General features: G+C 39.2%; 1 protein-coding gene and 1 pseudogene across 2 annotated transcripts in view; one reads left to right on the top strand and one right to left on the bottom strand.

Annotated features, from left to right (window-relative positions):
* Fbxl13 (F-box and leucine rich repeat protein 13) overlaps positions 1 to 16,260 on the bottom strand; it is a 265,793-nt gene that overhangs the window by 191,914 nt on the left and 57,619 nt on the right. For both annotated transcript variants that reach the window (XM_012516486.2, XM_023724307.1), the window contains exons 4-7: positions 10,252 to 10,319; positions 9,983 to 10,137; positions 7,520 to 7,629; positions 4,823 to 4,996 (exon numbers count right to left, since the gene is read on the bottom strand). In XM_012516486.2, the coding sequence (XP_012371940.1) occupies positions 4,823 to 4,996; positions 7,520 to 7,629; positions 9,983 to 10,137; positions 10,252 to 10,319 (507 nt within the window). The remainder of the gene's footprint in view (positions 1 to 4,822; positions 4,997 to 7,519; positions 7,630 to 9,982; positions 10,138 to 10,251; positions 10,320 to 16,260) is intronic.
* LOC105743246 lies at positions 11,475 to 13,145 on the top strand (annotated as a pseudogene).

Genomic DNA, 16,260 nt, shown 5'->3' with positions numbered 1-16,260 from the left:
TGTAAATAGGATCACAAGTCCGCATCTTGTACAGCAATTAACCACTAAGAAGAATATATGCAGTGTATTATTTGTTGAAAAATAAAAAAAAAGTATTAGTAAACATAAAAAAAACAAAGAAGCACAAAAATAGCTGGGCATAGTCACTCATGCCTGCAGTCCCAGTATTCTGGCAGGCTGAGGCAGGACGTTCACAAGTTTGAACCTATCCTGGGAAATTTAGCAAAACTCTGTCATAATAAAAAGTATAATATGATCTGGGGATATACCTCACTTGGTCTTAGCCAAAAGGCTGAGAAGCAATGACCCGGAGATATACTTCAATGTGGAAGTCTTGGGTTCAATGCCAAGGGCCACACACACGCACATGCGCCTGTGTGCATGCAAATATGAAAAACAGAAACACACTGAGAAACTGCAGTGATAACAGGTAGAAGACAAATTCTTGTGAATAGCTATTATAAAACTGCCTAAAGGACTTAAAAGAAAAATGAATTTAAAAAGTTGTATTTTTAAAATGAACCCAATGAATATAATATCTATAATTTATAAATTCCCTAGGAGAGAATAGCAGACTAGATAATTCATAAAAATTACTGAACTTGAAAGAGTAATGAATGGTATTTAAAATGAAGCACAAAAGAAAAAGTAAAACCAACAGTACAGAAATTCAACAATGCTGGGACAATATCATCACCTAATAGAGGTATAGCTAAGACCTCCTATTGCGAAAAAGGAAGGGAAAAGACACAAAAATATTTAAAGAAGTAATGTTTAAAAATTTCCCAGGTTTGCTAAAGCAGACAAGAAGATGGTGAACTTTAGGAAGATCAAAAAAAAAAGTATACCAACAGACATCATAATCAAATTGCTAAAACTCCGGTGATGAAGACCAAAAAATCTTAAAATTCTTTTGTTTCCTGTGGTTTTCTTTAAAAGAAAACTGAACCCCTTCCCTACACTTTTCCTTTCTCTTTCCTATTCAGTTCAGTCCTAAAGCCATCAGTCTGGGCCAAATGGAAACTGGTCTACTCCTAGATCACAGGACCCTACTCCCGCCTCTCCAGACCCAGAAGACTTTGCACCATCTTGGGAGAGGATGGGAGCAAGGGTCAGAGTCAGCCAGCCCTTCAGTGACAGCCTGGCAGAGGGACACAGCCACACTATCCTCTGTGCTGGGGGCAGCGAAGTAAAACATTTCCAACTAGGGTACTCAAAGAAACTGAAAACAGAAGTTCCACAGAATTTAACTGCTAAGCGCCTTACACCCTCCTCCAGGGCCAGTGGGCAAAACTTCAGTGCGAGCAGGTGGTGGGACATGAGGGCAAGAGGTTTCCCTAATGCAGCCAATCACCACCACCACCACTACCACCATCATACATCATCACCACCACCACCATTATCATATTAGCAGTAGTAACAGTAGTAGTAGCAGCAGCAGCAGCAACATAGGCAGTCAATTGCACTACATGCGGTGGAATTGCTGTATATGCAACAATCAGCATCATACCCATGGCTACCAGCAGGCTCTGCTGGAGAGGGAACAACTACTAGCTCAGAACAAGAGAAGGAAGGGAAAACTAGCTCTGCTGATACTGCTCAAAGAGGCACTAAACAATGGCTGGACCAGTGGCTTTTCAGCCGTAGGAAAGGCAAGGAAACCTGAGGAGGTAGGGTGTGGAGATGCCTACAATAGTTAACACCCCCCAGTGGATGAAGGCAATTGGCTCCATGGAGGTTTGCAGCAGTAGACGCTCTTTGTGCTTGAAACCAGGACATGGGCTTGGAGAGAGCAATAGTCCTCAAGGCAGGCCTCAGAGAGGCAACTGTCTCACCCACAGGCGAGAACTGCAGAGCTACCCTAAAACTAGGCAGTAATGCTGGTGTAGAAAGAGCTCTGGGTTAATGCCAAAATGACTGTGTGAAGGTTTTAAATTCTTATTTCTATTGTTATCTTAGTAACTAGTCATTGTGACTTTGCTACTTTGTTGGACTTGGGTCATCCTGATTGGTTTTCTTTCTATTGTTTTCATTTTTCTCTTCTTTTTTGGGGGGAGATTTTTTCTTTATGGGTATTGGCTGATTATTATACTTTAAATTTCAAGGGTTCCCCCTTTGATCTACTCCTTCTTCTAGTTTCTCGTCCCTCCTATATTTTGACTCTCTGCCCACATTATTGTTGTGCTTCTCTACTCCTCATTATCTTGCCTCCTACTCTTCCTTTACCTACTCTCCACCAATTTAACAACATTAAGCATAACAGGGAACTATATAAGCCCATAGGAGTAAGAACCAAGTAACACCATTTAAAAGCATGTCAAGGAAACCCTTAACAAAACTAGGAGGCTGGTGAGATAGCTCAGTGGACTAAGCACCTGCTTAGGCAAGCTCAGGGATCTGGGTACCACATGCCCTGCCAGCCCTGCCCTGGGCTCGCTGAGCTGGTGACCAAGTCTGGGTGTGGTGGTGCACACCTACAATCCCAGTGCTGGGGAGGCTGAAAACAGAAGGATCACTATGAGTCTGAGCTGTGCAGTGAAACCCTGTACCAAATACATTTTTAAAGGGGGGGGGGGCTTACAGGATCTAAGCAGTTACCTGCAAACATATTAACAAGCACCAGTGACATTGCAGCCTCCTTCAATCTCTAAATCCATCGCACTCATTGGCATACATCATCTTCCTACCCATACAAATACTTTCTAAAACCTCCTCAACACCCACTCTTTCACCCAGTTATAAAATAATCCCAACAGAATCTGATTTCCTGTCTATTTTTACCTATTAGCATTTGTCTTCCCGTCTTCTCTCCCCATTGATGTACACTGCCCTTGCCCTTGCCCATGCTGCCTAATCCCCCATCCACCAAATCCTGGATAAAGCACAGAGAGTAGTGCAATATGGTCTGTCAGGACTATTGACAACAGGGAAGAATTATTAAAATAAGTTTTAATGTTCATATTTGATGTATGTTTAGTATTGGTAAAGCCAGATATATGTACCAGTGGAACAGAGCAGAGGGTGCTGAAACAACTTCAGGCACATTTGGCCACCTGATCTCTGACAAAGGGACCAAAACATATACTGGAGAGAATCTCTTTAATAAATGATGCTGGGAAAACCAGCTATTCACACACAGAAGATTGAATCTGGACCCATGTATCACACTAAACTTAGAATGGATCAACACCTCAGTGTTAAAACAGAAACAGTCTACTAAGAGACAAAATAGATAAAACTTCTGACATAGGTGTAGGCAAAAACTTTCTGAACAGAACTCCAACAGAAATAATGTCAAGAATTAATAAATGAGCTTATATCAAATCAAACTAAAAAGCTTCTGGACCACAAAGAAATAAGCAGCAGAATGAAGAGGTAACCTACTGAATGGGAAAATTTTTGCCAGCTACACCTCGGACAAAGAGTTAACATATAAAATATACAAAGAAAGAAAAATAAAAACACTCCTATGGTCAAAAGACCCAATCAAACAATGAGCAACTGAAATGAATAGACATTTCTCAGAAGAAGTACAAATGTCCAATACATAATATGAAAAAATATTTAACATCACGGGCAATTAGAGAAATCCAAATTAAAGGAACATTGATATTCCCTTTCTAGAAGAAAGTTAACATATTACAGTGATGCATGCATATTCACGTTCATAGCAACACAGTTCACAATAGCTAAATTGTGGAAGTGAGCTATGTGTGTATCAGCAAATGAATGGAAAAAGAAAATGTGCCATTGCTACACAACGGAGCACTACTCTGCTACAAAGAAAGATAAGTTTTCTGGGCAGGGTGGTGCATGCTTGAAATCCCAGGCAGTGGCAGGAGGATTTCTGTGAATTCAAGACCAGCCTAGGCTACCAAGTGAGTTCAAGTTCAGCCTGAACTGCATAGTGAAACCCTGTTTCAGAAAAACAAACCACTCAGATCAAAAAGCTACAACTCTTGTTGCATAGGTCCTGCTTTACCTTGGTCTTAACCATCCAGTAGAAAAGTATGAAGACAAAATATAGGAAGTAAAGCCATGTTGTTATGTTGAGCTGTGGGGGACTCAGGTCAATAATTTCTGACATTGCCAGTTAAACAGAAGACCCAATGCTATTATGGGCTACTGGTTTCTTTTAGAATATTTTACTGAGTTTACACACCTATAATATTCAATAACGGAACTTAAAAAAAATGGGGTATAACTATGAATGTCCATTTTGTATCTGTGTATTGAAAGTGGTTGGGATAGATATATAGTTGCATTCTCTTAATGAATAGAATGATTTTTTCTAATGGTGTTTGTAAGTAGGATCACAAGTCTGCATCTTGTACAGCAATTAACCACTAAGAAGAATATATGCAGTGTATTATTTGTTGAAACTGTACTTTCAATTTGATTTGAAACTGTCTCATTGCTATATGTTTATCAATAAAACTTTGAAAAGAAAAAAAAAAGAAAAGAAAAACAAACCAAAAAAAATAAATAAATTAGAGTCATTTATAGGCAAATGGATGCGCCTCGAGACCATAATGTTAACTGAAATAAATCAGACCCCAGGTTTAAATATTGCATGGTTTCTCTTACATGAGAAGCCTAAAATATAAATAAATCAAAGAGAAAAATAAAAATGGTCAGAAAATAGAGAGATAGAACTTTGGCAAATGGGAAGGTGGCTAAGAGATAATGGGAAGGGGAGGAAGAAAGGGAAAGGGCGTAAAAAATTCAGATGTATTACATGTATTTCAACTATCCACTGCATAGCACAAACAGTACTAATCACAATTTTTAATTTAGAAATATTTTAAAAATTCATACAAACCTTTAATACTGCTCTTTCAGGTAACAGTGAAATATCACATTGTGAAGTGTCATCTACAAGAGAGACTTCAGACAAACTTCGCTCAAGAGAAATAGATTCCTCTGCAATTTCTTCAGCCATTTTCAATTCTGACTTACTTCTCCATTTTTTCAATTCAATTTCATGTTGTAATAGCTGCAATAATATGATTTATAGATTCCAGGGAATCACTCTTAAGTGCCAAATGAGAAGACAGATATGTATGCAATGTTTCAAGCATAATATTTTACCAAAAAGAGCACCAATTAAACAGTATTTACTCTCATCATTATTTAAAAAGTACTATTTTCCATATGCATCCTTAATAGTCCCTGAACCACCAAAGCTTTGCAGGTCATTTCCATTTGCTGTTATGCTGCCCAGGCAGATTGAGTCTAGCCTCCTGTTTTTGTCTGTGAGCAAACTGAGGCCCAAAAGTGCTCCTTCCAGTAATAACAGAACTGGTGCTTAGGGTATGGGAGGCTGGTGATTAGTACAGACAGAACCAAAATGGAAGAGAATAGCAAAGACATGATCTGGGAGCCTGTCTGATTTATCATTATAGGAAGTTCCCATCTTAACTGTGATATACTCCTGGAAACTGTACAAGTAAGATGTGTATTATGGCTTGTGTCTCGATGGACCTCCAAAGCCCCATGCAGCAATAGGTGGCTCAATCAAGAGTGTATGGTGCTTGGATAAAGGCTATGTGATGACTAAAACAGTCTATGGGCTGGTTTGGCACCACTCTGGCCAATGTAGTGCATGCTACACCTGCTGTAGGGAAGGTAACCTCAAAAAAATATAAGAGGAAGAAAGAGAGGTAATGTGCTCTTGCCTGTCTGCTTGTCAAGGACTGCAGACTGTGTCTCCTCTGTGATGCCCCTCTGCCATGCCGCCCTGCCTTGGAGCCAACCAATTGTGGACTGAAACCTCTGCAAACAATGAACTAAATAAAGCTTCCTTCCTTTAATTTTAGGTGTTGGGTATTTTGTCTCAACAACAAGAAAAGCAAAGAAGATGATGCCTTAAAGAAAAACAAGTTTCTCTCTCTGTGTTTCTCTGTGTCTCTGTCTCTGTCTCTCTTTCTTGCTCTGTCTGTCTGTCTCTATGTCTCTCTGTGTCTCTGTCTCTCTGTCTGTCTCTCTCTCTGCCTCTCTCTCTCTTTCACACACACACACACACACACACACACACACACACTATTTCAGTATATCGGTGTACTTACACATACTGGAGGCTAAGGAAGGGCACACACTAGAGAATCAGCACACACACAGCACATGGGTGTCCCTAGCCCTTGTTGCCTGCACACAGTTGGCCATCGTCACTCCACCAAGAACTTGTGTAACTAGAAGAAAAGATTTTTCCTTGAACACTCAACTATATAACTCATGTATGTATTAAGGATAATATCCATTATATATAATACATAGCCTACCAACAGATGTGTATAAAACAACATGATCAGCATATGTGTTACATTAAGAGAATGTGCCTGCCTTGGGATTATCTTAATGGATATGTAAAAGAGGCTATTTCACCCTTCAACATGCAGTAATTAGGAACAGCACAGTGATCAAAACACTAACTAACTACAGAAAGTAGTAGAAAGCACAGAATGAGCAGATGCACACAGTGGAACCTAAAATGGAACTGTTTATCTGGCAAGGCTGGAAAGGTGGTTCACAAAAGGGAAGGGCCAGAGGCAGCCGACAGGAACACCAGCAGCTCAGGATCCACAGATCAATGTGCTAGGAGTACAGAGCACGTTCATGCCTCTCAGTATCCTCCACAGAGTCTGTGCTCCCTCAAGCACTCTGTGAGCAGTAAGACGTCTTCTTAGTGTCTCTTCCTGCTCATGTGGTACCACCAGTTTCAACATTTGTACCAATTTGGGGGTAACTGTACAGATCCTGCCCCCAAGAGGTAACCACAAAAGAAAGGGATTTAATCTTATCCTTTTTCCTATTTACCATGACTTGGTATTTTGAAGAATATTAATAAAATATTGCCTACTAAATGTAATTATAAAACAATTCCAGTATCCCAGTAGTTTGATCCAAGTAGTCACTCTAAATATTCTAAAACAACAAACAGTAATACTATACAGATGACAAGCAAATGGTGTTTTTGTAGGAGATTGCTTAGGTTCTGTGTTTCAGTTGCTTTAATTCCTAGGTAAGACTCTAAGATTGGCACTAAAAAATCATTTAATGTTGAAATTATGATTTATTAAATTGAATATTGAAAAAGAATAAATAGAAATTTAAGCTAAAAAAAGAAATTTAAGCTTAAATAGAAAAGGAATAGATTTATTCAGCATTTATTTTTCTATTTTAACTATATCAAAGTTTCTCTTCCACTTTAGACATCTATCTCCCCTTCTAAATATTTGTTTAAACAAAATTCTTAGTATCTACATCAATACATTTTTTAAATGTAGAAAGATTTTCCCTTGATATTCATGGTTCAAAGCACACTATAGAAATTCTTAGGAAATGTTTGGGTTAACTGAAACAAAAGTTAAATTATCAAATTATTAAAAGAACAAGGATCCCACAAAAGGTATACAGTATGCAAGATTTTAATATTTTCCACGTATAGTACCATTCTGAAACAGCATAACTAAGTGAATCAGATTCTTTAAAAAAAATAAGTTTGGAATGTGCCACATACCAGGTCTTCTTCTCTCTTTTGATGTATGTATCTTGCTTGCTTCTTCCATTTCCTGAGGATAACTTTTAGCTTGTGATAATGGAGTATGTGCTGCATCCTCTGTACTGCATCTACAGAAAATGTATGAGGTTACTGTGTACAGGGAAAGGTCATAGGGAGGAAGGAGATCTTTTCCAATGGGAATGGGAACAAGATAGGCAAGGAGCGACTAGGGGAGGAGGGAAAAGGGATGAAAATGAGAACTGAAGATAAATGGAAATAGAGCTTTTGCAGATGTGAAGGGGAATAACTGTTGAAGGGGACAAGGATGGACGGGAGGAGAAAGGGCCCCATAAAATTAAGATGTCATGAATATGTACAAACTCCCCCTGATAATTGTAATCACTAATCACTATGTAGTGCAAACATGTACTAATAAAAAAGGGAAAATGTTAATGATTTAAGACAATAAGGTTTTCTATTCATTTGCAGCTCAATGCCCTTTGCTTGAATTCCCTTCCACCAAAATACACTTTCATATATTTAAATATTCAGGTTGAGTTTAATTTTTATTATTTAAATTATAACAGCTCCAAAGTAAAAGCCTCTTGTGGGGAATTATTAAATTATCTTATCATAAATTCCTATTTGCTACCACTTACACATGCTAAAAGGTTGTCTATGTATCCTCTAAATTATTTCTGCTCATAATAATATTTCTTAAGACTTTTAAGGTCATATAGTATCATCACATAAATGTATGATAAATATATCAATAGTTGTTATGTTTTATCAATTTTGTTCATTTTAACGGTTCCACTTAAAAATCATAATGTGAGCCTATTACTCGAAATTTCAGGCAGTTAAATCTCAAGCAAAATTTTAATTTTTTTCATGATCATGGATTATGTAGAATATTGCCTTCCAGAGGGAAAGAGGACCAGCCCCCAAGAAGTGCCATAATATGAAGATGACATAGATATTTTTAAGAGATTATGTCATTTTGAGATGACTTGACTTGGATTAAAAACAGGAATATGAATGTTTACTACATAAATACAATAAAGATTTTAAAAATATATGCCCTTGTGTTGTATGACGCTTAGACAAGACAAAAAAAGGCAAGAGGTGAAAGGGAATTGTTTTTTAATGGATAGAATGAAGAAGGAAGAACAGGAGGAGGATAGGACAGAGTATCAGTCTCCACACCTTCACATGGTGCAGCTAACAGTGAGAAAGAGGCTGGAGGTGAAGGAGACAACGACAAAGACATAGGGTCAGAGAACAAGAGAAGGTACAACACGGAGGAAGCCAGTGAGAGGGAAAGATTAAAAAGAAAAACATGAAGAAGATGCAAGAAACCAGCAGAAGAGCGGCGCTGAAGGCAGGAGGAACTCCGCGCAGCACGTGGGCTGGGGCTTCAACTGGATTGGCTCTGGAGCCACCCGAGAGGGTAGCAGAGCATACGTCTAGGTGTGTGCGGGAGGGTCACAGAGGCATGGTCTGGACGGTGTCTGTGTCTGGCCCCTCACTCCCGCTCTGGTTCTGCTCTGCTGTGCTTCCTGGCACCAGGAGGAACTGAGCAGCTTTGCTCCCCACGGCCCTCCTCTGTGAGGCCTCCACCTTAGGGCCAGCTGATCGGTGCTGAAACGTGAGCAAAGCAAGACCCTGCATTAAGCTGTGGAGGTGGGGTACTGTGTCTCTATGACAGAAAGCTCACTAACATCCTCTGAGAGAGAGGACAAGAATTTGGTAGGGAGGCTACGCTAATCTGTAAATCAATCTGCTTTTATAACAGAGTTTGCAGTTCGAATGATGGGAGTTATTAACAGAGCTGCCACCCACTACTGTAACCCTGTAAAGTGCAAGTCAGCCAATTAGCCAGTTCCTAATTCTGCACTACATTTACATTTAAACCGTACAAGCATCCGCTCTGAGGGAAATACAGACAAGAGCCCATCAAAAGGAACGGATTTTCTGGTTTTTCCTAGCCGTACAGGAGTCAGGAAAAAATCTAACCAAAGGCAGGAGACGTGTATCCTGAGTCCTTAGTTCACACATGCGCACTATCCTCTCTCAAAGACTTAAGTTTCGAGTAAGAGAAAATACGCTTCCTCACATGTGCATTAAATGAAAAATTTGTAACAAATGTCAACTTTTTTGTACCTACCCAGAATTTATCAGCTCTCTATTACATAACAAATAGTAGATCTGTATTTATATACGTACATCAACAAATACACTCGAGATTCAGTTTTAAATACGCCAGTTTCTATTATAATAAAAATCTTTTCCCAAAAATCTCAAGTATTTAAAATTAGTGGTTTTGCCATCATTTCATAATAGTGCTCTAAACAGCAATTTTCTAAACATAAAAAAGGGTTGAGGGCCAGGGATATAGCTCAGCCATGCAGCACAAAACAAATAAACAAAAACAGATTCATCTGAGCACACAAAAGGAACTGCTATCACGTAAAGATTTACCATCAACTTTTTGTCTATTCTTTTCAGCATAGGAGCGCCATTGATGAAATAAGGCTCTTTGAACGCCGGAATTATAATGTTCTGTTGCTCTTTTCATTTTTTCAGCCAGTATGTCTTCTTCACTTACATGAGGCCTTACCATTTCTCTCCATGCACTGTAAGAGATTATATTTTGATATTAGAGAAACACATTAGTAAATAAACTGAGAGGATCGGGAAGAAATACTTCCCTTATCCCTCCATTTTAATCAGAAAAATCACATTCTTACCAAAAATGGGTCTTTACTAAACGTCCCATGTAAAAAGTGCATGCTTTCGTCATCAATTCTGGAGTCATCTGAAATAATTAAAGTAAATTATTATTAAGTAATTAAAATTAGCATTAAGTGACATACATAGGATACCTCTACAAGATACACAAGGGAATGAGAGCTACAGTTGCCTTCAGGCAAGAGAATTGGGCAGGTGGGAGAAAGGAATGGATTAAAAATCTATATATCATTCTATATTTAGGAATGTTATGATGTATACCTGCCATCTATTTTTTTTTAATTTTGAATCACCACTTAAAATTTTCCCCTTACATCTCCCTGACTTTAAAGCATTTTTCCAGCAAGTATTATGGCACTTTTAATTGTGATTTGATTAATAAAAGCATAGAGTTTTAAGTCTGCTGGTCATTATTAAGGCTTTTATTTATCCAGGGTATGAGGCTCTCTTTTTTGTTACATTTATTGGTACATTTTAGGTACACATAATGATCATAGGGAATTTGTACCTGTACATGATAAAACTTGATTGTTTTTTTCCCATTTCTCTACTCTCTCTTTTTAAAAAATGCAGAAATGCTGCATATACCCAGCAGAATAAGAAAAGCATATAAACTATTAAGTATAAACTATGACAGTCAGGGAATGTAGCTCAGCATGCAAATGTGAAGCCCTAAGTTTGATTCCTGGTACCAAAAATGAAAACAAAAAAAGACCCTTAAACTGTGGAATAAGCTTAAAGAGATGCAAATTTATCACATAGAACTATTCATTATATACAGATTTTTAAGGGGAAAGGAATCTTGTTGGATAAAGAAGCATTGATTTATCATAGCAGAGAGGGAGTGACATAGGAAAGGGATGATGAGGCAGAGAGAATAATCTATTTCCTATGCCTAATTCTCTTTATGAGGTTATTACCTGCAAAGTACTATATAAATAAGTACAATAATTGGTACAGGAAAGTGACCATCTAGTTGGGTACTAGCTGTATTATGTATTGACTGATTTACAGAATTAGAAAATGCCTGGTTGCAGGCCAATTCTCTGCCATTTCACTACTGCAAATGAAGGATAAAGGATTCTGGGATGTTTTTCTGTCATGTCGGCTCCCCTGTGGGCTCCTCAGTGTGAGAGTGCTGAAGGAGTTGGTGGCTGTATCACCAGGGTTCTCATTGCCAGGCATCAGGGCTGGTTGGGAGAAGCCTCTGGAAGGAAGCACCATGATTTTGGCCACACAATTGTTGGATGAATTAATGGGCCAGGACCAAAACCTCACCCCGGATGAGAAGTGCAGAAATGTGCAGTGAGACCATGAGAGCGATGTGGTTAAGTTGTTCAGATTTCCTTGAATTTGAAATCCTCCTGACTTGGCCTCCTAAGAAGCTGGGATTACAGGTGTGGGTCACTACATCCAGGTTTGTAAATATTATCTCTGTGGTTTTTGTCCTGTGGAATTGTTCACAAATACTCATTCTGATCTTGGTCCATGTGATAAAAATTCATGATGAAAATTTATGAAAACAATATGAAAAGAGTTCTCCTCTCATGAAAATGGGCTGTGAGAGAGATTTTTTGCGACACTTACAGAACTTATTAACAGAAGTAGAATGTAGAATCAGACAAGGCCATGCTCGTTGGGCATTATCTCAAAACCAGCAATTCCCTGGGTCAGCTGGCCCAACAGGCAAAAATGAGGAAAAAATCCAGGTTCTCACAGACAAAACTGATGTGCTCCTATAGCAGATTGAAGAATTGGGATATGAAGGAAAGGTAGAAGAAGCCTCGAGAGTGATGAAATTAGTTGAATAGCTAAAAGAAGAGAAGAGTTAGATCCACAACTTCAACCATTGAAAGTTTTGCTGCCCAAAAAAACAAATGGAAGTTTGTGAAGTGTGTAAAGCCTTTTTGATAGGAGGAGATGCCCAGTCCCAGGTAGATGATCACCTGATGGGGAAACAATACATGGGCTATGCCAAAATTAGAGCTACTGTAGAAGAACTAAAAGAAAAGTTAAGAAAAAGAACTGAAGAACCTGATCAGGATGAGTGTCTAAAAAAAAGAGAAGCAAGAAAGAGAAAAAGAATGGGAGAGAGAAAGGGAAGAAAGAGAAAGAAAAAGATGAAAAGAGGAGGAGGAAAGAGAGAAAGAGCAATCTCATGATAAAAATGAAAGAGAAGTTGTTCATGAAGTAGACACTGAAGTCAAACTTCTGACCAGAGATGCAGCAGGTCCCAAGACCACAAAAGATCACAAAGCAGGGAAAGAAGGCAAAGCAGTAGAGAAGCAGAAGCCATGACAGATCAGAAAGGAAACAGATCTTGCAGTTGGTATTGAAGATGGTCAAAAAGCCAGGATCAGAAGTCATATAAGCACAGGAGCAAGAGTTGAGATAGAGAACAAGACAGAAAATCCAAGGAGAAAGCAGAAAAGAGGGGATCTGAAGATAAAAAAGTAGTGTGGGCTGAGCGGGGCTGAGCCAGCTGCTGGTGGGGAGAAAGCAGCTGAGGAAGATGAAGACCTACTCTTGAACATGAGACTCATTGGGTGATCATTTCATTGAGCTAACTTGAATGACCAGGTATAAGTGCAAGAGGAATGTGCAATGGCTGAGGCAACTCAAATTACTTTTAAAAAGTAGTGTGAAGTCCAGCAGTCAAGAAAAGCAGAGCAAAGACACAAGCCCTGAATCAAAGAAAAATGTTTCTAAGAATGAGGTAGAATGGTCCTTCAATGGGACCAGTGAAGACATTAAATCTGAAGTGCAGCATAAGTATGCACAGATGAAAATGGAACTAAGTCAAGTAAGAAGACATATGAAAGCGTCTTCTGAAGGAAAAGGCAGTGTAGTTCTGCAAACCATTTTGAGCATTGGTGTTGTGAGCACCGGATGAAAAGCCAAACTAAAAATCAAGGATTCAGTCAAACTAAGCAGGACTACTGTTCAAAGATTTCTTGAAGAATACTGAAAACAACATAAAGTGAAGTAGACATTAAAATGAGGTGAAAGAAAGCTATAGAGGCATAGAAAAAGAATAAAGTTCAGTTAGTTGGGGTTTTTTTGTTTTGTTTTTTAATAAAAAATTAATTCAGGACTGATGTGATCTACCACATTTTAGAACATGTGTTAATAACATATGCTTAGGTCCTGTATCATATTTTTTCTTTAAGACTTTTTAAGAAATATTACTAAAAAAATGAAAAAAAAAAAAGGATTTGGGGATAACTCTGTGGCAAAGCTGTGGGACAAAATAGCAACTGAAAACAGACTGGCTTAGAGAATCACTGTGGTAGACTCTGAAGTATTGGAGTTCTCATGACATCACTTTTCTCTGCAAATTACTGAAAGGCTCATTAATACCCAAAGGGCTCTTGTGCATGAAGAGAAAGACTACTATTTGTATTTTAATACTCTATTTAATAAACATATCTAACTGCACAAAATTTTGGAGAATCAATTTTTAAACATGTAAATATTATTAACTTCATTAAGCAAACTCCCTAAAACATAAGTACCGTGTTACTTACTATGATTACTCTGTTACATTTAAACTTATTTTAAAATAAACAGAACAGACCCTGCACAGGCGGGACCAGCCAGTCCAAGCCCAGGAGCAGCGTGGGTGAGACCCTTTTCCACTCCCTTGGGACCCCCAACCACCACTCCCCAGAACAACCACACCCACCTTGTCTGCCAGGTGAGAATTTCTGCCGCGTTCTAGGGAACCCCAGATCCAGCTCTAGCCTAGGTCCAGTGAGTGTGTGGAGAGCTTCCTGCTACCCTGCACAGGCGGGACCAGCCAGTCCAAGCCCAGGAGCAGCGTGGGTGAGACCCTTTTCCACTCCCTTGGGACCCCCAACCACCACTCCCCAGAACAACCACACCCACCTTGTCTGCCAGGTGAGAATTTCTGCCGCGTTCTAGGGAACCCCAGATCTAGTCCTAACCCAGGCCTGGTGAGTGTGTGGGAGAGCTTCCAGCTAACCTGTGCCTGAGGTACCTGCTGGTCCCAGGGCAGGCGCAGCATGGGGGAGACCCTCTTCTACCCCTTTGAGACCACCACTGCCACTCCACAGCACCCCAATCCACCCTGCCCACCCAGTGAGAATTTCTGCCACGTTCTAGGGACCCCAAAATCCACTCCTAGGCCAGGCCCAGTGAGTGTGAGGGAGAGCTTCCTCTACACACTACTCCACCTTGTCCCCTCCAGACTCAGCTCAGGCCTGGCATACAGGTCTGGGGTGAAACCCTGCAACTGCAATTCCTGCAGAGAGAGTAGGGGACAGAATCACTCAGCTAGTACAGGAGCAGAACATCTTGCCAGAGGGGCACAACAGGTTCACTCCCAAGGGTGACAACAGGAAGGAACTGAGCACAGCAGCCAGAATGAAGCCAGGCACAGCTGGATAAATCCAAACTTTGTAGATCTGCACATGAACTTCAGTAGGTGCTAAGGTTAGAACTGCACCAAAGCTCTACAACAAAGGTCAGAAGACAGTGCTACACAAAATGACAAGAAGAAGGAGCAAAATGCAATCTCAGACGCCAAGCCCACCCATAACAAGTGCAGAGGACACTAACACAGAACAAATTGGGAATCACACAGCAGAAATCAATGAATAAACAGCTTCCGAAATAAAGAAACAACTGCAGAAAGGTATAGAGGAACTCAGATTGGAAATGAAAAAAGAAATCCCTGAATTAATACCATCTGCAGTAAAGAATCAAATGCAGAAACATATAGAAGGAACCAAAAGCACACCCAAACAAGTGCAGAGGACACTAGCTCAGCTCAAATGTATGAATTAATAGCGTCAATAGTAAATAAGCAACAGCAGAAAGTCACAGAGGAACTCAGCGAGGAATTCTTTTCTACCAGCTCAGCTGAAATGTATGAATTAATAGTGTCAATAGTAAATAATTCAGAGCAGAATTTTCTGAAATAAGAAAAGAATTCTTGGAACTCATAACATCTGAAGTAAAGAATCAACTACAGAAACATAGGGAGGAAACCCAATCTGAAAAAAAACACTGCAGTGAAAGAACTAATAACTGCTTCTAAAGAAGACATTGATAAAACAAATAGAGGAGATTAGAAAAATGACAGATTCCTTGAATGAGCAATACAGGGAAGAAATAGATCACATGAAGAAGAGTCGAAGAGATATAGAGGAAATTAAAATATCAATCACAAGCTTGCAACACCATTGAAGTGAAAGTGAAGACAGAGTTTCAGATCTTGAAGCACTGGTGCAGCTAGTAAAAAGGTAAGAAAAGATCTCCTAAAACAACTAAGATGCAGAAAAAAATAATTCATCACTGCAAGACAATGCAAAGATGAACAATGTGAGATTAATAGGTATCAATGAGAAAGGAGTCAATACACATAACATTAAAAAAATACGGGCAGAAGTAATAGCAGAAAACTTCCCAAATATGAGGAAACAATCTGACATTCAGTTAACCGAAGCATACAGTATGCCAAGTAACCTCAACCCAATTAAAAACACACCAAGACGGGCTGGTGAGATAGCTCAGTGGTCTAAGGCACCTACTTAGAACAAGCTTAGCAAAGCACAGAGACCGCGGTTCAATCCCCCAGCACCACATGCCAGCCAGCCCTGCCCCCTGGTGGGCTGAGCTGGCAACACACACGCATATAAATAAATAAATAAATAAATAAATAAATAAATAAATAAAATTAAAAAAAAAACACACCAAGACATATAATAGTCAAGATTCCAGAAATTCAGCTCAAGAATAATATACTGAAAGCTGCTAGAGAAAAGAAGCAGATCACATACAAAGGAAAACCCATTAGAATGACAGCTGACTTCTCTACATAAACCATGAAGACAAGAAGAGCATGGAACAGAGTACAAGTCCTCTATGAAAACAAATTCCACCCAGACTACTATACCCTGCAAAACTCTCTTTCAAGTTTAATGGAGAAGTGAAATACTTTCAGGACAAAGAACAACTAAAAAATTTCATGATGACAAAGCCAA

This window comes from Octodon degus, unplaced genomic scaffold, assembly GCF_000260255.1.
Source record: "Octodon degus isolate 3935 unplaced genomic scaffold, OctDeg1.0 scaffold00108, whole genome shotgun sequence".
NCBI lineage: Eukaryota > Metazoa > Chordata > Mammalia > Rodentia > Octodontidae > Octodon > Octodon degus.
This window is presented reverse-complemented; position numbering and strand designations above follow the sequence as displayed.